This window comes from Pempheris klunzingeri, chromosome 13 (assembly GCF_042242105.1).
Source record: "Pempheris klunzingeri isolate RE-2024b chromosome 13, fPemKlu1.hap1, whole genome shotgun sequence".
Taxonomy (NCBI): domain Eukaryota; kingdom Metazoa; phylum Chordata; class Actinopteri; order Acropomatiformes; family Pempheridae; genus Pempheris; species Pempheris klunzingeri.
In genome coordinates this window covers 12,259,504-12,281,532 of record NC_092024.1, presented here as the reverse complement: position 1 = coordinate 12,281,532, position 22,029 = coordinate 12,259,504, and the positions used below count along the sequence as shown (strand labels likewise).

Below are 22,029 nucleotides of genomic sequence, written 5' to 3'. Positions count from 1 at the left end.
CACCAGTCGGCGGTGGTCGACGAGTGATGACGCAGTTCAAGCGTGTCTGAGAGCGAAGGATGTTGAGGTGAGCCCCGAGTGTAAGTTTTCTCTAAAATAGCAGCATGGTTACTATCTGTTTAGCCGCTGTTTGCTTCTTTTTTGTAAAATATAGCACTCAGTTCACAGTTACTGTGTACTTGTGTAGTTACTTGTGTACTTTTCTGCCTCGTGAGAGCCGCTGTTTATCATTTCAGGCTCCTCTCCAGAGTCCTCGCATCTGTACAAACTCATAGAAAACTTGAAGCTGCTGCTGAGCACTTGAGCCTCTGCGCCGCAGCCTCACTGCCGGCCTCAGCGTCTTCTAGCTCTGATTTGAAGCCCACAATGGAGCCCAAACTGTACCGGCCCCCAGCAGAGGTCCGCGGTATGACCTCTCTGGACAAGGAGGCCTTCACACAGACCATTACCGTCCCAGCTCTACGGGTGCCCACAGGGGTCTTAAACAAAGTGGTAAAGAGTCTGAGGAAGTCGGCCGTCCAGCGCCCAGGGGTGCCCAGAGTGGTACAAGACAAAGAGGAGAGCAGTGACTTTCGTTTAGTCCTGTTGGACCCACACAAAGTGTCCTCACCGAGCTCCTTCAGTGAAGCTGAAGCCAAGGCTCTGAGGTCCTTTGGTGTCACTGAGGAGCTGCAGCACTTCGAGCTGCGGCTCACCTATGACAACCTGAAGAGTGAGGAGGTGCTGGAGGCTGTGCTCCCTCTGGGTCAGGATGTGACCTCTGGGTTCAGCCGGGTGGGACACATCGCACACATGAACCTGAGGGACCACCAGCTCCCATACAAGGGGCTCATAGGTGAGAGTCAGACAGAAGGATTTCAGTGCACAGATGCATACAGATTTATTATGTTTCTCCACTCATTTATTCAGCTCTCAGAATGGTTATGGACAAAATACGTGTCATAGTAGATGTTTAGCCAATTAAGTTTCATGCAAAGCTGAAGAGTTTGCACACTTCTGTGCCTCAGCGCACATTGTTGTGACTCTTTGACCAAACATTCTTCGCTTGATTGCATTGAAGCGTCACAGTGTGCAGACTCTTACCTTCTTAAATAGACAAATCACCCCAACTGTGACTGTCATGTGAGCAATCAATGCGTAAGAAGACATGTTGACATATTAACAGTGTCCATATGCACATAAATTCATAATGTGCAAAACCATATATAGAAAGCTGCAGCTGTATTTCACAGTTTTATTATCACTTCCTGTATCAACACAGATATCACATGTAAAGTAATATTGTTTTCCCTCATGGATTCTTATAAATAAGTAGTTTTCTGATTAGAACCTAATTTGAAAGAAAGATTTTGCTTCATTAACAAAGACTCAGGAAGTCATTTTCATTGATAACTTTGAGGCCGCTCCCTTTGCAGGTCAGGTCATCATGGACAAGAACCCTGGTGTTACCTGTGTGGTCAATAAGACAAACATGATCGACTCCACTTACCGCAACTTCAAGATGGAGGTTCTAGCTGGAGAGGAGAACATGGTCGCCAAAGTAGGTTAAATCACAAATGTGCATAATTTCCTGTCAGTGATTCACACATACTTATGTACTGACGCACTGCTATGAGGTTACTTTTGTGTCTTCATTATGCATACAAACAGGGCAAAAGTTTCCACAGTGCTATCAAAATGTTTTTATGCTGGTAAAATATATTTGTGAGTTTGTGAAAATGTATTAATGAACCTAAAAGTTTTGTTTGAGCTGAATCTTGTGGGCAGGTCATATGCTGTCAGATGTTGCTGTATTCTTCAGCCGTAACCGTTTGGCAACTTGATTTCTAAACTTTTGGATTTGCATCGACACATTTGTAATCACAATTTTATTTTATTTTACTTAATAAAACATTTTTGATTCCAGGTTCAGTAGTTTTGCTCTCAAATCTGTTCGGTTTGATTGCATAATTAACACACAAAAGTAACCTCACATACTGCCCATTTGTACTTTCATACATTCAGATCATTGACTGATGGTTCATGTGATCTTCTTTGTCTGTGCTGCAGGTGAAAGAAAACGGGGTAACATACGAGTTTGATTTTTCTCGAGTATACTGGAATCCCCGGCTGAGCACAGAGCACCAGCGTGTGGTGCAGCTCGTCAAACGTGGCGAGACTGTGTTTGATGTGTTTGCTGGCGTCGGACCCTTCGCCATCCCAGCCGCCCGCTCCGGCGCCAACGTGCTGGCCAACGATCTCAACCCAGACTCCTACCGTTGGCTACAGCACAACAGCAAACTCAACAAGGTGGAGAGCAAAGTTAGAACCTTTAACCTGGACGGCAGAGCGTTCATCCAGGGGCCTGTGAAACAGGAGCTGCCTGTGCTGCTGAAGGGGAGAGCCGGTGTTCATGTAGTGATGAACCTGCCTGCGTTGGCTCTGGACTTCCTGGATGCATTCAGAGGCCTGTTGCAACAGGAGCCTTGCTGTGATGAGAGTTTACCCACAGTGCACTGCTATGGCTTCTCTAAAGACAGCAACCCTGAGACGGATGTGGTGAAGAGGGCCTCCCACAGCCTCGGATTCCCTCTAGAGAACCGATGTTCAGTGCATTTTGTGCGTAATGTAGCACCCAACAAAGATATGTTGTGTGTGAGCTTCACACTCCCTAAAGAGGTCCTCTTCAGCAGTGATGACGAACACAAAGGTGAGAATTAATTCATTAAACAGGAACTATTTACAGTACAAGGCCACAGAGCCAATTAGGAGCATTTTGTATGTATAAGAAGGAAATATGAGAGGCTTAACTGTAGTGTGCCTTACAGGACGCCTTTGGCAACAAAAAAATATGTAAGAAGTCAATTAATCCTGCAGGAAATTTAATTGTTCTGGTTTAGAGACTCAAATTTGTGTATTTTATTTTACTGAGAGTTGAGCGGAAACAATCAGTCAATTAATAGACCGGCAAAAGAAATGTGTCTAGATGATCAAATATGAGCCTTTCTTGTACAAGAGTAAACTGAAGATCTTTGCATTTCTGTTAATCAGACAAAACAATGTGACTGTTTCATGTTTAGCTGTCTTCTGTCACTAATGATATTTTTGATAATCAGCAGACCAGTCGATAATGTAAATAAATCTTTATCCTCAGAGCCTTCAGCAGAACCAGCCCCAAAGAGACAGAAGTGTGAAGATGCTACTGATTCGACGTAATCATGATATGAACCTGGAACGATAAGGAATTTGAGGAAACATTTGAGTTTAGAATTCATGGGTTTAAGTTGTTTTTTTTTTCAACAAACTATTTTACTGATGCTTTTATTACAGATGTTGTTGCATCTTGTCATGTGAAATAATGACCCAGTTATGCCTCAATAAATCAGTTCCCTTAGTTCATACCAGAATCTATTAGAACTGTTATTATTCGGGGGTCAACATCAACATCAAGTTGTTTCACTTTAAATAAATCTGTAAAATAATGGACAGATTCTCAGTGTTCTTTGTGATTTATTTAAATATAAAATTAACACAAAATATAAAAAGACATATGCACCTTGATCAAGAGCGCTATCCACCACAGCAGATTTTGTCCTCTCCCTGGTGGCAGCAGTGTGGTTTTGTTGGTCCTTTTAGTCCTTTTATTTCTAACCTGCGGCTGCTCCGGATGTGTTCAGCTTTTCGGGGGAAACAGCCCGCTGAGAGCGTCCTGAATAGCTCTATGACATGCCAAAGCTGAGGTGTATCCTCCAGCTGTGTCCTGAGGCATGGCAGTCCGCACGTGGTTCAGATACCTGAGAACACACAGAGAGCCATGGTCAGTAACAGCACTGAGATATTTTGTAAATAATCTGACTGACTGGCAGCCTGAGAGCTGGTTTCAAAAGTAGTTCCTGTGAGTGTAACTTGAGTGTAAGTTTATTCTTCATTAAATCCACACTTGAAGTTATTTTTTCTGGCGCTCCGCAACCCTTTGGCCCTTTGATGAGATCAACGAAGACAGACATACCCATACACCAACACTGGAGCACCTTGTGCCTAAAAGCCTCTCCAACGTGGCTCTATTAAAGTATTATGGGTGTCTTTTATTTTTTAAGTGCTTACAGATGTATCCTGCCAAAGCTGCTTTTCACGTTCTTAAGGAAAGCCAAAAGTCACTGTTTATTTTCACATTCGTGCACAGACAGAAAAGCAGTCAAGCTGTTAATTTAGTCTCCACATCTTGTCCCCACAGTGATAGATGCCCCTCTGCTTATGAGTTGTACGTGTTTGGAGAGGTGGGGGGTGTTGACCCATGTCCCCACCCACTCTAATCCTTCCTCCGCTGTTTTGTGCCGTCAGAAAGTGGTAATTGGGGGAGAAACCTGCACATGTTCTGTAGTGCTTTCTTGTAGCATCTGACTGCAAAGCTAAAAAAGCAAAGTCCTCCAGCAACTGAGACAACATGTAGCCTTGCCTATCAATACTGACTCCCCCCCCACTCCTCCCCTCCACCCTGCAGAAATCATAGTCCTGGCAGAGAGGGCTAAAGCCCTCACACGAGTCTGGCTTTGTGGCCCCTGTTTCTGTGAGCCGAGGAAACTTCAAAGTGAAACGGAAATCAAGAGCACAGACAGCCCTCTGTGATTTCTGTGCCCATTCAAGCTGCTTTACAGAGTAACCTAACACCTGTGGGGAGGCTGAGAGAGACTGAGAGTGGAGGCGTGTGTGTGTGTGAGAGAGTGTGAGGTGGACAGGGAGACAGAGGTGTTGGTGAGACTACACGGTGAATAGATCATATTTTGCTTTGGTGTTTTATGATTCTACGAAGCTCTTTGTTCATAATGCAATAAAACCTTCACTGAAAACAGAAGGTGAAACATATTCGCTAGCATGACGGTGACAGAAACGCAGACAGTCAAACATTTGTGAATATTGAACAAGATGACCTTGTCTTGTCTTACATTAGACAGTGAAAGTGAGAAGAAGAGCAGCAATAGATCAGGTCAATCAGGTCCTGCACACAAAGACCACTCATCACCCACTAGAGAAACAACACACAAGTTCAAAACAGGAGGCCCAGTGATTAATAATAACTTCATTAGGTCCAAGCTGCTGTAGCCTGTCCTTCAGAGCACTTGAGGGAGGTCTTCTCATATGGCTTCCTGCATCGGATGAGTGCTATCTATTGATTATATTGTTCTGGGCCTTTTTAATGGTGAAAAAAGTGGGCTATTTACAGCCCAGCTAAGTCTGCTCTTCCTGCTAATCTAATCCCCAAGCTACTCATGTGGTCATTCCTTCCAAGAAAGCTGAGAGCTCTGTGTAACTTTATACCTGCCTGCCCCTAAGGAGAGAGGGAGGGAGAGAGCGCGAGAGAGAGACAGAGGGAGAGAGCAAGGGAGCAAAAAGAGAACATGAAGGACAGGGAGGAAGAGGGTGAGTGGTGTGGGAAGCGGAGAGAGGAGGGAGGATATGAGGTGAAATCACCTTTGGGTATCATCATCACAAACCCTCTTCTCTTAAACCAACCCTGTCTGCCCTCTGCTCACCCCTAACACCCGAGGTTAGTTCAGTTCTGCTCCATTAACTCAGCGGCTGTATCCGCATCTTCCTGTAAAGGCCGGCCGCATACATACACATGACTGGCTATGGATGTTGGTGAAGCTGAAAGATAAACTCGACTCTTCTCACGACTGTACTTGACAATGCCGGAACATTAAGAGTAGACTGACAGCACCTACTGTAAGGCGTGCAACAACATGAAATGCATTAAAAATGTGCAGCACACGCATCTACAAAAACAGACAGGGCTCTTTAACACTGCCTTTATTCATAAAGCAAGACACACATACACACACACACAGACAGAGTACCCCACTCAAACAGACGCTTCGAGCCCTTCTGACGCTACCATTTCACTGTGTGCACTCACACCAGCCATGGCCTCCCCCCACCCCCTCTTTCTCCCTTTCTCTCTGAGGACTGGACTGCCTTTTGTTCGCAGGGCCCTGAAACCCAAGCCGTTTCGGCCGGTAACATCTTTCACTCTCCGGGCCCCACTGGAGCATTAGCTGCAACTCGATATGGGTCTTTTCAAAGCCTCGTATTATTGGGTAAATATGGGTCACTTTGGACTGGCCCATTATGTCGCTTGAGGGGGGGGGAGTGGGAAAAGATGAGTGCAGGTGATGAACATAACTGAATGACACAGTGTGTCACAGTATGACTGCGTGTCAGACTGCAATAGCCACAAGGGAGCATGACAGGGGTTTTCCATTAGTACACACAGTCAAAGAAGTGATATATGCTTTGTCAGTTTTTTTTCTCACATGAACATCGTAAACTTTCACCATAAACAATGGCCATGAATTATTCATTTGGAAGCAACAGCGACATGACTTTGTATTTTCAAAAGCATAATAGATGATGCAAAGCGCTTGCCTTATTTTTAAATCTCTACTCATACCTATCTGCTATTGGCCCTTTATGTCAAAAAAACAAGTGCAGTTGGATCAAAACTATTCAGCGCTAACACCATTTTTCCACTTGAGTCTGGAACTCTGAATACCTGGGCAATGTCTCCTGCTAATGCTAATAACGGTCAGAGATTTTCCTGACGGGACCCCAAAAGTATTCCCTACTCCAGCTGCCTGGAAAACACCACACAGCCCAATCTCTAATTCAAAGTGAAAAGATAAGTGGCGCAATGTTCCGGCGGGTTCTGCGTGATTTCCAGCTGAGAATGTGTGGCTCCTCTTTGTGTTTGGATGGGTGATGCTGCTGCAGAGTGCAGGGTGTTTGGGTTCCTCGGGGAAAGAGCTACAAGGCTGAGACTCCGAAAGGGAAAACAGCAGATATCAGACGGAGGTGCAGGCTGCGTCGGGCCTCTTGTCTAGACTCCACGTGTTGGCTGGAATTGGATTAAGAAGAGCGGTGAAAGCCCAGCTTGATGGAAAAGAAAAGAGGCTGGTAATGCTACAATGGCTATTTCAGCAAGCAGACACTTGATCAACATACAAACCACAAAGCAGACACGCGGAACAATGGAGCAATCTGAATCAGCCTTGAACAACGCTCACTGTAAAATTACTGTATGTGGTTTGGCTGCTTTCACACATTAAGCCTTAACATTCTTGTTTACCATACCAAGTTCAAAGAAGCTAAACTGGCTCCTTCAACGGAAAAGAACACATGAGGCAATATTTGAATTAATATGATTTTTTTTTTTATATGAGAATCTTTAATTTCTGAAGTCATGCTGCTCTTACATTTTTCCTTCAAAGCACTGGCTTGAGACCAGGCCTCTGCTTGGCACCTGTCCGCTTTCACATCACCCTCACTGATCTCGGGTCAGCATTTGTTTTTGCTTCACAAAGGATGAGAGGCTCTTTGGATTCAGCTTGTCGTCAGCATGATTCATGACCCAAACAGGGCACGCTGACTTTCAGGCAGTTTGAGAGAAAAACTCTGTATTCTGTTGGATACTGGCAGGGAAAATTACATATAAAGATTAATCAGCAAAACCTACCCGTACCAAGGACTGAAGCCTCATTATCTATGTTTATTAAAGCGATGGAGCTTAGACTAGTGCGTTGAGTGCACAGAGAGGGCAGCTGACGAGCACAGGGCAGGCTATATCTGAACAGAGGCTGCCCCGTACTTCTGAAAGGCCAGTCATGAGGCTGCTGGACGGCAGTGTGAATGTCCGGAAGTCTTCCTTTAGCGCTCGGCTCCGGCAGCGGTTGAGTATTCCGGCCCTGGAAATGATGGGGGCTGGAGGGGGTGGGTGGGGGGGTACAGAGCCACACACCTGCCAGATGATTTGTCATTATAGAGGGGTCAGCACTCAGCTGTCACCCCCTAATCACCCATCCTACCCCTTAAGTCAAACCCCCTTCACCCCCCAAACTCCACTCCAGTCCTCCGAAAACACCCCCTGCATTCCTCAGGCAGCTCCGGTTTCACTCATAGCCTTCTACCCCATCTGCCCCTCCTTCCTACACTCTACCCTGAGAGAAAATGTACCCCTGTGAGAGAGACAGCACACTGAGCGCATTGTATGGATGTGCGATGTGTGCCTATGCCCCCATGTGTGTGAATACATGTTTATGTAAGGGCAGAGCTGTTTGTATCAATACCGACAGCGAACCGATGGAGCAGAATTTTACCAGTGGAGAACGTGTGAATTGGTCCAGGCTGCAGTCCAGAAACAAAACCCCCGCAGACAAGCCAAACACAGAGGACTCTCACAGGTATACCATATCTGTCAACAGCGGTCTTTCATCACCACCGGTCATAGGTCACACTCTTTTCCACTGAATGCAGCTTCCTCTGGGACATGCGAGTGTGTGAGACAGATCCTCAGCCATTAGCCTACCCACTGACCACCAGATTATCTCATGTTGTACTCTGTGAGTGTGTCTGAGGGGGGCTCAACGTGGTTACATCATATCCTCACGAGCCTACAGACCCCTTATCCATTATCATGTGTCTTATCATCACCACCGACAGGCTGAGTCTGACTCTCTGCGTCCCAAAAGAGAGGAGAGGGAGGTGGGTATCGCTGACACTTAGTTAAGGGGAGAACATGTTTGGAGTGTTAACGGAGGCTTTGGGTGACACTTGACATTGACGCTTATAGAAATACATTCTCATGTGGAGTGACTGACAATCTGTAAGCTGTCCTCAAGAAGGCAGCTTGTTAGCATCAGAGATAATGACTAAGTGCTATACTTGTTTTGTGTCTGTGAAGGACAGGATAATGGAGGTGCCTATGATTAAGGCCTATTGTGCTACCTGAGTCCAAATGCAACTTCACTTCCTGGTCCAAGCGTCACCCGTCAACACTTATCCCAGGCTCTCTTCTACCTTGGCCTTGCACCTCCTCTGTCTACCCTGATGGGGGCAGTAGAGGCTGGCTGACTGGCCGGGTCACTGGCTTCACACCTAACCACAGCAGCCGTGGGGCTTGGAGAGGCATCACACACCCGGCTAGCCACTTGATACAGAGAGCATCATTCTTTCGTCCCCTGAGCTGTGACTTGATAACTCTGCCCCCCGAAGAGCTTAGAGGAAGGAGGAGGGGGGCACACCAGACTGGAGAGGGAGGATAATGACATGACATCAGTGTCATCATCAACCAAATGGGGCCGTAAACAATGGAAGGACATATGCTGTTCAGTGAATGGCTGCTAGCACAAGGCACACCCATACATACAGCAGGAGCCTTGACAGTTAGATGTAACATTCTGGGAATAGAGCACCGATACAGAGAGGAAGAATAGAGCTGTCCCGTGGGGGTTGCCTCCACAGGTATCAGTTACTGAAGCACCTCAAGCACTAGGGAGAGTCAAAGAGGATTTCAATTTGGGAGAAAGATGGGAAAAGAGTGACGACTGGGGGGGGTGGAAGAAAACAAAAAAGGCCGGGAAAAGTACAGCAGGTGGAGGGTGATAATTCATACATCATTGCGGAGAAGTACCTCCTACCTGGGGGGGGGTGCGTGGCAAGTCCCTACAGCCAAGCCCCACATGACGGGAGTTTGTTTTCTTTCTCCAGCTCTTAAGAGGGGAAAATGAGCCAGCTAATCCCCCTGTACATTGGTGGGCCCTTTGCCCCAGGGGTGAAGAGCAGGGGAGAGGCACAGAGTTCAGGTCTGCTGGTGTTTGTGTGAAAAACACACACAAACTGAGTGTGCACATACTTATGAGCACCATCATTCTCAAAATCAAAGCATGCAACCTTAGACAGCATGCGACTGCTTTGCAAACCTCTACACACAAACCAGAGTGTGTTAAAATAGTCAAGAGACATCATCTCAACCTCTTCTCGCCTCTAGGCTGTGACACAAATAAACCTAAAGGCAAGAGACGCTGTTATCCTCGGAGTTCCCTGCCTGCTGGTGTCTCCTTCACTGGCAATGGCCTGGATTGTCCTGGCCTGGGTTCATCTCGGGAGGAGACTGCTGGTCTGTCTGGCACACAGCCCACAGAGGGAAAACAATAACACTAAAAGCAGACCTCTTTCAGATGACCAGAATACACACAAGACAAATGTTTCTCCCGCTGTGTCATTCAGCAATGCTCCCTGTTTCCGCCTGCTCTTTGGGTCAGAAATGACTCACCCACAAGTAAAAAGCCTCCAGTCAACTATAGCGCGTGCTTATTTTGACTCATACTTCAAGAGTAGATCAATATTTGCACAGATCTATGGGAGGGAAAACAATAGTGATCTGGCCTCCACCAGCTCTGTCTGTTAATGGTCTGTTTACTGAGACAGACGGGATAATGGTCTGGGTGGGGGCTGGTGGAGTATCGGACAGTGGCCACACTCCACTCCACACTGTTTCTGATCGAGTTAGTCACAAGGAAAGTAAGCACCTTCAGTACAAGAGGCGAAGTATCAAAGCAAGGTGGTGACTATGCGCTGTGAATGAAGATAGGGCATCCTGTTGACACAGACATGTTTGCAAGTCAAATAGCTAGACTTGAGCCTCCACACTTTTATAGTGCCTGCATTCTCTTTTGGTTATGCAAATTTAAAATCTGTGAGCCCTGCGGCTGCACTCAAGCTTTTAGATCTAAGCTATGGAAACACTTAAAGGGTCAGAGAAGCACTGCATTCAAGTCTATAGTTACTGGCTATGCTGGATCTAGTAACACCACACACTGGCACACGCAACGAGTGTGTAGTGTGGAAGAATGGAGGATATCAGATATCTGAGAAACCAAGTTCAGCTTTAGGTCTTGGTTATGGTGGCAACCCCAAACTATTTGAGGGAAAGCCCTACTCTTATGCAAGAGCCAAATAAATCATTTCCCATAAATGGTACTATTTGGCAATGTCGCAGAATATTTTAATTGGCCGAATGAGAGCAAAATATGTGCCATGAGACATTATCTAACAGTAGTAAAAGTAGATCAAAGACTACTGCTCTTGAGGGAGTTCATCTGGGGTCATGTTAACCGGCGCCTCAGTCTCCAGCTCATAACTTAAGCATCAAAGCTGTGTTTGTGTGAGAGAGTGCGTGAGTGCATGACTATTTGAAGCCAAGAAAACGAGGCCCGTCTCTCCAAGGTGCCATCACTCTGCTCCCATCAGTCTCAGCACTCTTGACATCCTGGTGCTGCACCTCAGGCTCCCTTGCGGTCAGTGACCTCTGATCCCTACCCCTGGCCCTTCCAGGCCCATCAGATGGATATACGCCCTGCAGGGATCAGAGAACTTTGGATATATGGAAAAGCTATTCGTGGTCCTTTCTGGAGATTCCTCTGGAGTGGCTGTTTTCTACATATTGAGTGAAATAGAAGAATATCATGACTGAGTTGCACTTTCATCACAGACTGAGAGGAGAAAGCAGGCGAAGGAAGGAAAGATTTGTGTGCGATTTAAACCTCACATACTCTAATTTAGTGATGGCAGAAATGGATTCAAGAGCACTCTATGGACCATGTTTAGTGGTCCTGCTAACTCCCAGAGCCAAATCCAGGGTCACTGGTAGTGCTCTTGGCCAGCTAGGCCAGAGCAGGAGAGATGGAGAGCGCAGCCCTGGAGTCAGGCCAATCAGGCAAGGAAAGGCTAGCAAAGCCGGCTGCCAGGAACTGAGGGCTGTGATGGCACCACTGACTATTCTGGATATCTCCCTCCCACCAAAGCACTTAACATGCAGTATAAGCCAACACACAAACAAACAAACAGACACACACAGCATTCACATAAACATGGAGACGCTAAGGGATGTTTGAAAAAGCTAAAGAACACAGGCAGGAGGACAGCATCACTCAGAGACCCATTAACCCCTGGCTCCCAACCAGAACAGTGAGCCGGCATCCTTTAAGTACACGTTAAACATTGCAAGTCTATGTGTGTGTGTGCACAAGTGATTTATGTATTACTTCTGTGTGTCCAAGTGTATGTGCATATGTCCGTAAACAGACTGAGTCACTCTAGATGAAGGCTCGGGGCACTTTTGAGGGGATAAAAATGATTGGTTGTCCTGTGTGTTTATGAATGAAGGTCACAGAAAACTACCCGTTGCTATTTCACCTTTAGCTAGTCAGTAGTTGTCTGTTTTGGTGAGAGAAAGTGCTCTGAGGACTACTTCCTTGTGCAGAGAAGTGCATCCCCGGGAGAGGAGCTCCAGACTAAACACTCTGCTCATTCAGCTGCTCCCCTTCAGCCCACCGACAAGAGACGGATGCTTGTCAAGCGCTCCCAACAGAAAACCTCACTTTTTCCACCAATTATAGAAAGCAATGCAGTGTGGGGGAGGAGGCAAAACTTCATAATATTATACACACTGGCATTTGGCGAAACGCATTGAGCAACCTCTGTCAGAGAGAGATGGGCTAATTTCAGGGCGACCTGTGCCAACACAAACAACTGTTCTGGCTAGCTTTCATTGTCAGCACTTGAGGTTTGAGTCGAATTTTTCAACGTTGCGCAGCCAATTTCTCTTTCCCCTATTTTTCCCCCCATATGATTTGTCCTTGTCCAAGATCCCAGTCAGTCTTTCATCGCCTACGCAGCCAGAGCTTAAAAAGTATTCTGGTAGAGAACAAACTCAGACCCAGATGCTCATCTACATACACAAACAAAAACAAAAATAGAACATACATTTTTCTTTCAGGTCATCCGCGTGTGTCTACATGAGCTCATTTACCTAAACATAGAACCATTTTAACTATAAGGCAGACATGACTTCATTGATGCTATGTATTTTGCTGTATGCAAGTGCTTCCATTCAGGTTATGTCCATCAGCAAGCGCAGGATCAGCGCGAGGAGGTGGGAGTTAAAACAGCTACCGCTTTGGTCTCTGTGTGCTGGGATTCATATCACAGCCAAGTCAATGTAAACATCATATGTTTCTGTTTGTGTCTCCAAAGCAGTATTTACTTCTACTTTGATTTTGTTTATTAAAGGCTTTTACTGTTCAACATAAAAGCAAGGAGCCATGACAGGACATTTAGAGTGGGACTGTTCATAGTCTAGTCATAATTCTTAGTCTGCTCATAATTCTTACGGCTCACGCATGATTCTGGGTATGTGCCAGTCAATGAGATGGACAGCACTATACTGCCATTACAGAAACCTCACACAGTCGGGGTCCCTTCCTCTGTGGCAAATCATACGCACCTATGCACATCAGGGGAGGAGCATTTGGTTATGTATGTGTGTGCGTGGAAGGGGTTAGATGTTGAGGTGGAAGCTGAATGGGCACTTCTGGAGGCCCCTGTTGCCTGAACATGCAGCCTTTACTCTGCTCCAGTATTGAGGCAGCTGTCTTTAATATAAGAGCTCTGCTCAGCCCATATTTATTCAGGTACAGCTGACAGAGAGGGAGAGACAGTGAAAGAGGCGTGGCCCTTCTTTTTCCTGGCAGCCGTGCAGCACTCCTGCGGTTTTTTGGGGGGCAAAGGGACAAGGCGAAAAAGACACAGACACTGAGACAGAGGGGGAAGGAGAGCTGCGTTGTAGGAGAGAGTGAGTTGAAATGAAAAGCACGGCTCCAGTCAGTCCTGTGTTGACTGGACATCCTGTGCAAAAGAGCAGCCCCAGAGGCCCTGGAGCCACCAGGGAGGGGGTGTGTGAGCTGAACTCTCCAGTCTCACTTGATCGCTGTGTCCAAGACAAATCACCAGTGGTGCTGCTGTCACCGTGGGCCTTGACCAAGACAAACAGCCGTGTTTTAAAATAAGTACCTGCCCCCTCACAGCCCCCTTTCACCTCATCCACACTCAGACACATCCATATCTCCTCACACATTCAAACATATTCCCTTCACAGGTCATAGGATTGGAGCTGTAGCCCAAAGCTCTACACAGGGGACTCAATTTTCACCCTTTCAACGCTGTCTGCCTTCTCTCTCCTCTGCACACACACTTGTGAATATTTACCACATCACACAAGTTGCATTGTGGACAAAACGCTGGGACTGCAATAACGTGGGGTGAGTGTGAGTGTGTATGACATAAAAAGGAATAGCAGGTTTAAGGCACAACGTATGTATGCATGTGTATGTGCAAGCTTGATCGTCTACGTATATCTGAGCTTGCATGCACAAAACCTCAGCTGAATCACAAACTGCCAACTGCGCAGAAGTGTCAGCACTATTCCTTGCTTTTACTTAACAGCACATTGCATCTTGGGAGTTGTGGTTTGTCTGAAGGGGCCTGTCTGTGTCGCTGCCTGCGGCCTGCACCAGTGGGACTGGTCTTCCTCACTGAACTGAAACTCATTTATCTCTGTGGCAGAACCCTTCCTCTCCAGCATTGGTCCTCCTGGACCCCTGAACTGCTGACACCACCCCCCTCCTCCTCTTCCTCCTTCCTCTGAGCTCCAGCATGCGGCAAAAATTGTGAGATGTGTTTCATCTGCATATTGATCAGCCTGGCCAAAAGAAGTGGGACCTCAGCACTTCACTGAATACATAATGTAAATAAGTACCAGTTATTCTGCTTAAACTCTCCAACAATCCTTTAAGGAGAATGTTTCACCTTAGCAAGCAAGCAAGTGTGATTTTCCAGGTAATTACGTAAATGAGATTGTGCAACAAAAGTCAATAGCAACTTTTATCTGAAGAATAAAGAATAACCTAGAAAAGCCTTCTCCTATACATGCTGACGTTACGTTCAAATCCGCACATCTCAGCCAAATGAAGGTTACTGTCAGGGTGAAGCAGTGCTGAAAGTAAATGAGCTCGCTCAAAAAGAATATGACCCCGTTTTGCTCCTGTCACCCAATAAAAAGCAGGCTGGTCTCAGTGTGTGGGCAGACTTTAGTGCCAGCCAGTTGCAGTGCAGATGGCTGGGCGCTGGGCTGTCTGGTGGATAGTTTACATTCGGTGAGGACTGGACCAATGGCGTCGTGGATTGATTGGCCCAATGGGGCCGTCGGGGAAAGCACTTCCTGTGTGTGTTAATGGACGCTCCTGCAGCGGCACTGTGGCGGCTTGTGGCAGGGTGATGGCTGCTACTCCCTCTCTCTCTCCCCCACTCTCTCTCTCTCTCTGTTTCTCCTAGCCCTCCTCCTCCTCCTCATTTGCTTTCCTTCTCCCAGTTAATCAGAGAAGAGTAAAGTGAGACGAGCCAGGCTTCCCAGGCACACCGTCATTCTAACAGCTCCCTAACCCTTCACCAAAACATTTACAACACACTGCTGCAGCTATGCGGAGAATTACAAAACTTACACTTCACAACACCTTATTTTACACATTCCATACGTTCCTATAATTTCCTAGAAAAAATATGTACATTTATAGGAAGGTCACTGGGAATAGCTTTTTAATTTGGTACCAATTACAAGGAAAATTGAGACAGTATGTAGTCACTATTTTTGATTATCTGATTAAATTCCAATTAACTGCTCTTATAAGTCAGTACAGTGCAATTCAGATGACCTTTTACATGATATCAAAAGGGTTTAAATGGAGCAGTCCTCTCATGCAAAATTGACTGGAAATCAACAGCTGCTTCTAAATTTGACACAACTAATAAATCTAACATTATCAGATCTTTGTCTCAATTTTTCCAATATTGGCCCCAAATTACATCGATCTTTCCAGGAAACTTCCAAAGAACTACGAAAATGATAGACCCATCATTGGTATTGGTTTTCTCTATTATTCAGTTTGACAATTGTGTTTATCTCAAGGTGAAATTAAAACCTGTAGTTAAACAGGCCCCCATCTCTGGCTGCGGCAAAAGTGTGAACATGAGTGTGTAAAAGCGTTTGTACCCGAGTCTGCCCAGCTGCTCCAGTTCAGGCACTGGGGGTCCGTAGGTTTCGATGTAAAGGGGCTTGTATTGATACAGAACTTCCTCTATCTTGGGCACTGCCTGGAGAGACACCGTCTGACGCTGAAACAAAGACAACAACAGAGGGAAAACATTCATTACACAACAATAATCTGCATTGTCTCGGTTTAGTGTACAGCGCAACACTGGAAACTATGACAAAGGCAGAATCAGGATGACACAAACGGAAAAAACTATTTGGTAAAGGCTTAATGTCAATGAAACTGCAGCAAAAACCTTTTCTATTCGTGATAGAAATTTGATCAAGAACAAAAGCAAATACAACATAATTCTGAGGAACTGTGGTGGGGTGGATGAGGATGTGCTATTCCTGATAACAGAGAGCAAGTGTACTTTGGATCAAAAATGACTTTTTCCATGAAACAACCAAAAGACAAATGAACTGATAATGTACTGACACAGAAGAGAAAGTGATTAATTTGGTAGACTAGTGTAAGAGTGTAAAAAGTACTTTGCACTTTTAGTAGTAATTATTCAATATTTGCGTCTTTCCACAGATTTGTCTAAAACAACATTGATCCAGCCTGGGTAAATGTGAATGTCACTGACATTAGACAAACCCTCAGGATTGTCCAACTTGTTACACTGCTGGCTCTCTCACCGTCATAAAGCCTACAGGTCAACCACTGAAAACTCTGTCTGTCTGTTTTATAAAACCCCTTTTGATTCATAATTACTTGAAGTTGAGATTTCAGTCAGGCTCCTCCAGTTCCTAATGCTCTTGAGCATGGTGATCGAGCGAGTGAGAAACATGATCTCTCTCGCTGTAGAATTGTTCGATTTGGGGCTCTGCCTTCAAAGGGGAATTTCCACACAGCGTCAGACCACTTTGTTTTCTCCAGTATTAAATTGATGGGATTCAGAGGATGAGCCAGAACCATGAAACAAACCTGGAATTAAAAAGATGATGTCTAAACAAACAGCCACTATTTTAAAGAGTAGCAAAGGAACTCAGAGACAAAGAAAAGATAGACAGATAAGAGAGAGAGCGAAAAAAAAAAAAGAGCAGTGGGGGGAGAATAAACAACAGATCACAGAGGGGAGCTGATGAAAACCAAACTAAACGAGTAACATGTGCCCCGCGGCCTCAGACTGCCCGCCCTCACACATGCTTTGGCCCATGCAAGCGCACCCACGGGGAAATAAAGCAACCAAAGCCGAGCTGGAAGTTACAAAAGTGCCAAGTGATGCACACTGAGACAGCAATGGATGCAGAGTTTCTGTGCCAAACACAACATGGTGGTAATTGTCCAAACCGGGTCAGTGTGTAGGACAGTTAGACAGAAAAACAAATAACCACACACAAAGACAACATATAGTGTACCCTTATTACACAATAAGTTACCAGTATCTAGTGCTTAATATATTCCTGGATTTGTTTTGCTATTGACTTTTTCTGCACTTTTCTTCAACCTGCCTCAGCATCATCAAGAATACTTAACGGCAGTATTGGATTTGTATACAGTTTTGGCATCAAAGTACCAAAGTACATTGATATATATGATATTCCTGCTTGCGCGTTTTAACCATAGACTTCTTCAATTGACTTTTCAGAAAATGTACTATATCACAATATATATCAATATCGTAAAAATTAAAATTACATATACTGTGATACAGGAATCTATCCATGCCATCAAATCCTATTTCCCAGAATGACTTTCATCTACCTTAACAGAACGAGTCTGAACCTGTTGCATTCAGCTGTGGTTTATACATGCAGGTGGCAGTATATTAACAGCCACAGAGTGGGTTTTTCCAGCAAAGAATTAATGAGTTGAATGTCTACTCAAAACACAACATATCTTTTGACAGCATTACATTACGACCATGAAATTACTGCTGCTGAGATAAAATAATGGACCCAAGAACAGCCAGTATTTTAGCCTGCTGCCCCGATATGTATGTGAAGTTTTTAAATACTATTTGACTGCTTTAGATTTAGATTGCTGGTTTTGTCCTTTGAAAAACAAAATATTAGACACACATTTCTCTGTAGTTTTCACTCAACCTTTAACCCCAAGGTGCCAGTGATCCCCTATCCTGTCCCATCCATTCATCTAACACAGTGACGTCTCACCACAGGCTAATGAAACCCAGACCAACCAACCCAAACCCAGTCACTCTCCCTCACTTTCACACTCCTTCACTCTCTCCATCCATCTTCTTTCAGACTTTCAGCACTGTTTAACTCCCCTACTGCGCCAATCAAAGAGACACACTGGGACGAAGAGGTGGAGGGAGGTGAAGGAGAAGAAAAACTCTACAGTGGTAGAGTGGTAGAGAAAGAGAGCGGCAAATTGGGAGTTGCAGATAGCTAAAGGGCAGTAAATCAGATTTTTAAACGACAGACAGAACACAGCCAACCCCCAGTCTAGAGCAATTTCTGTTGCATTCCTCTGCAAGGGCACCTTGAAAACTGGCAGAGACACATCATCACAGACAAACAAAGAATAAGACATGCATACACAATATCAGGCTTTGCTCTACTGAACATATTCACAAAAATGTGGAAATGAATGATTTGCAGTGCATCTAAACTGCTTTGTTGCAAGACAAGCTGTCTGACTGTCCATCGAACGCAGAGCTGTGCCCTTCAGATCTGCTCTGTCCTCAGCTCCACCTAATAATACCGCTGAAACTTTAAATCATGAACTCATCACCTCCTATTAAAAGCTTGTGTGAATTACGGCAAATGAATGTTGTTTTCTGGTGAACGAAAGCAGCAGAAAGGCATAGAGAGGGACCCCCAGCCAGGCTCGGCCAAGCAGGAATGGAAAGGGACTATGGGCCATTAGAACAACACCACTGAAAGAGCCAACACAAACATCTGCTTTTAACATCACGGAGGCCCATCTTACTACCTACACAACATAATGTGTGCACTTATGACGCTTTCAAGTTTGTGTATAACTGGTATTTAAGACTCCTGTAATACCCCTGTGACACTAAAATGAAACTCCAGGGACCATCAATCTAAATAAAACCGCAGGGGAGGATGATTTGAGGAAATCACCAATGCGCCAGAGGGAGTAGTCCTCCTCCTCCTGCTCTCGTGATCCTGATGCATCTTCCTCAAGATCAGATAGAGCTACAGTGATCTAGCAAATCTAGCGTCAATTTGTAGGAGTGGAACTGCTTTAAAAAGGTAAAGTAAAGCTGCCATTGGTGGAGGGGACAGGTGTGCTGGCTTGGAAACCTGTGAAGCACACTTTGTCTCTTGGGGGGGTTGAATTCAGCTCATGATGTACAGTCATGTTACTGTTTCTTAACTCCGCTGTCCATCTTAACAGTACCATCTGTGAAAGCAGCAGGGTTAACCCATCTGACAGAGTGATATGGCAGGCATTTGTGTGACTTTTATGGGACAGGGGTCTCATAAAAGTCACATTACTTTTAAGGTTTGAGAGGTCTGCCCCTGAGGCACAGCGCCGACGGTGCCAAACTAAAAACAAGAGACGGACGGAGTGTCTTTGTCAGACATGCTCATAGATTTGAAACTGTGTATTTCACAAGCCTGTTTTTTTTTTTTTTCAGTCACTATTTAAAACTAAAAACGTATTTCTACTACTGCTGTGCTTTTATGTTTTTGCCTTTCATACTTGTTGTTGTCAACATTGTTAAAAGTAGAACGTGCTAGTAAGTCAAGGAGAAGTTCAGATTCAGCATTCACAATGTCAATCTTGATTAAAAGCTCATTGGTCAACAGCTCCAACCATGGGTCACCACTAAGAATGCCACCAGAAACACATGACACACACACACACACACACGCACACACACAGTACGATCATCAGCACTCTCCAGGCCCCCCTCCATCTCTCCTGACTTTGCAGCTCAGCAGGACACATCAAGGTCGCTTAGAGACTAACCTCTCCATCAGCACCTCCCCACCACATCCACAGACACACTCACAACCACATACACTCTACAAGGGTTTGGGGAGCCACAGTTCTCTCAAGCAGAGCTCAAGAGGCAGTGAGGCCCTTGTCACTAATGCACAAAGTGATAATGAGAACAATGAAAAGGGAAACAGCGGTCAGCATTGTATAGGGGATGAAATTAATAACCCTAGTTAGGAGCCGGCCTAGTGCCATCGCATCCTCAGCCCTCACTTCCACCTTCTGCCCTGGCACTGCCAGTGCTTCTGTATGGATAAAGAGCTTTGGGCTGCCCACTGGCCCGCTGAGCAGCAAGTAGCAAGTGTAAAAGCTGCTGCCCACACAGTGCCTCCCCTTGCCTTACAAGTTTAAATATAACTGCCTGACCAGTGGCAGCTGCCCCAGCGCAAAGCCCCTAAAGCTGACAACTCCTTTTTCTGCAGGGCTGGGCTAGGCTGGCCTGCCCGTGGGCAAGGGGTTGCTGAGGCCAACCTAAACAGGGCCAAGCCAGGGGCAGGGGCAGAGGTGTGAATGCCCACATATGCTGGTGCCAATCAGGACAGACGGTTCTCTTTACCCCCTGGGCTGACCCCCTCTCCACAAACCCCTGCAGCTATCAAACTACATGCCAGCGATCCAATAAAAAGGAAAAGGCCAAAGGGCAAGGGGTAACGTGTTCTCCCACATAAAACCTGCAGTCATTGGTTTGTGAATGCTTTATACATCAGAATTTATAAACAATGACAAATTTATACAAAAGGCAACACATACATCTGTGGCTGTTATTATCTGTCTCAAGGGTGTGAACAGAGGAAATGAAAATAACACTGAAGACAGTGAAAGAGTGGAGGTTGGGGGGGGGAGTACGTAGCAACAACCCCACAGGCAAAACAGGTTAGGCCAGTCTGCCAGAGTAAAGTAATGCTGAGTTTTGCCTGTGCGAACGAGTATGTCTACTGAGCAGAGGTCACTGTAGAGGACAACTTAACCAAGAAAATCAGGCCTGAGCAAACAAGCTCACAGCATGAACGTTGGTGTGGGTGTGTGTGAGTGTGTTTACTTGTGTTTGTGTTTTCTCTGGTAGTCAAATTCCACTGCCTAAGTGTAGAAGGGAATACAGCCAGAGAGAACCCGGGGTTATTTCAGACAGCTACACATCTATGTTTAGGGATAAACTTTCCACCCACATCGTGTGTGCCTGTTGGACTTTGTTTGTGTGCGTGCCTCCTGCTTTCATTAGGTGCCCATGCCGACCTCGTCAGGTATGTCAGCTGCTCTGCCGCCTGTGAGGAGTGGATTGGGCCCCAGCAGTGCTGGAACCTAGGACCTTTCATTTAAGATGGCGCTGAAAGCTGCTCCAAGGTGGAGAGATTCCCCATCGGTCAACCATTTTCAGGAATGGGACACTGTAGCAGCTGAGGACAATATGCAAACTCACACATTAACTCTTTAACTTTACACAAACAAACAAAGCCAACCAAAACTACCATATCAAAATCTATTAAGACACAATTACTCACGCAAGGCTTAAACCAAATCTAATTTATATGCTAATAACCCTCAACTCATAGCCATGTTTTGCTGTAAGCAGGTGCCAAGCCTGATGACTCTGGGTCTTATATGTCAGACAACAACAAGCAACCTGTTTAAACAGTGAAAAGTTGCCTCCCTCCCGCACAGAGAGTCTCTTTTGATATCAGCGGACGTCTATTTTAAAAAGACACTTTATTCTTCAAAGGATGTTTACTCAGACTGGGTTAGGGGAGTGTGCGCTTGTGTGAGTGCATGTGTGTGTGTACGCACCCGCTATATGTGTCTTGGTTCAGTAGAAAGCCAACAAAGTGAGGGATTAGTGAGTGATTCCAGACCATTCCAGAGGCAAGACCAGGCCCATCCCACCTCACATCACACCTGGACCGAGACTGCTTTCCCTCAGGATCAGCTAACTTCCTCAAGCATCCGTTCGACAACATGTTAACACGCAACCAGAATAATCAGGATCAGGGTTGGAGTCCCCTTCACCCTCTCCTGGAAAATCACCCCAGCAAAGAGTTGTGCCAGAATGGCTAAGATGTCCCCTTGCATGTCCCCAGTAAACAACATGACACAACTAGATGCGACATTAGATCACTCTTTAAATAAAGACAGGAGTCATTGGGAAGCGGAGGAAGAATTGGCATCCTCACGTTCCATGGATCAGACTGCACAAAGAAAGACAGATATGTCATTCCATCAGTGACGGCTCACCTTGGCCCGGGGTGAAGCAACTGGCTGAAGTGCTGGTGGGGCAGGTGGTTGTGGGAGTGCGTGGGGGTGGGTAGGGGGAGTTGGGGCACCATGAATTTCTGCTTCCGTGACTGGTGAATTTGCA

General features: G+C 45.7%; 2 protein-coding genes across 3 annotated transcripts in view; one reads left to right on the top strand and one right to left on the bottom strand.

Moving 5' to 3' along the window:
- Positions 1 to 23: 23 nt before the first annotated feature.
- trmt5 (tRNA methyltransferase 5) lies at positions 24 to 3,351 on the top strand. The gene is made up of 5 exons (XM_070842611.1): positions 24 to 67; positions 237 to 835; positions 1,416 to 1,540; positions 2,050 to 2,689; positions 3,134 to 3,351. The coding sequence occupies exons 1-5, from the start codon at positions 60 to 62 to the stop codon at positions 3,193 to 3,195; spliced, it is 1,434 nt and encodes a 477-aa protein (XP_070698712.1). The 5' UTR covers positions 24 to 59; the 3' UTR covers positions 3,196 to 3,351.
- A 118-nt stretch (positions 3,352 to 3,469) lies between these two features.
- mnat1 (MNAT1 component of CDK activating kinase) overlaps positions 3,470 to 22,029 on the bottom strand; it is a 32,784-nt gene continuing 14,224 nt past the window's right edge. For both annotated transcript variants that reach the window (XM_070842334.1, XM_070842333.1), the window contains 2 exons: positions 15,698 to 15,819; positions 3,470 to 3,773 (listed from right to left, as the gene is read on the bottom strand). In XM_070842334.1, coding sequence (XP_070698435.1) covers positions 3,653 to 3,773; positions 15,698 to 15,819 — 243 coding nt within the window. In that variant the 3' untranslated portion in view covers positions 3,470 to 3,652. The remainder of the gene's footprint in view (positions 3,774 to 15,697; positions 15,820 to 22,029) is intronic.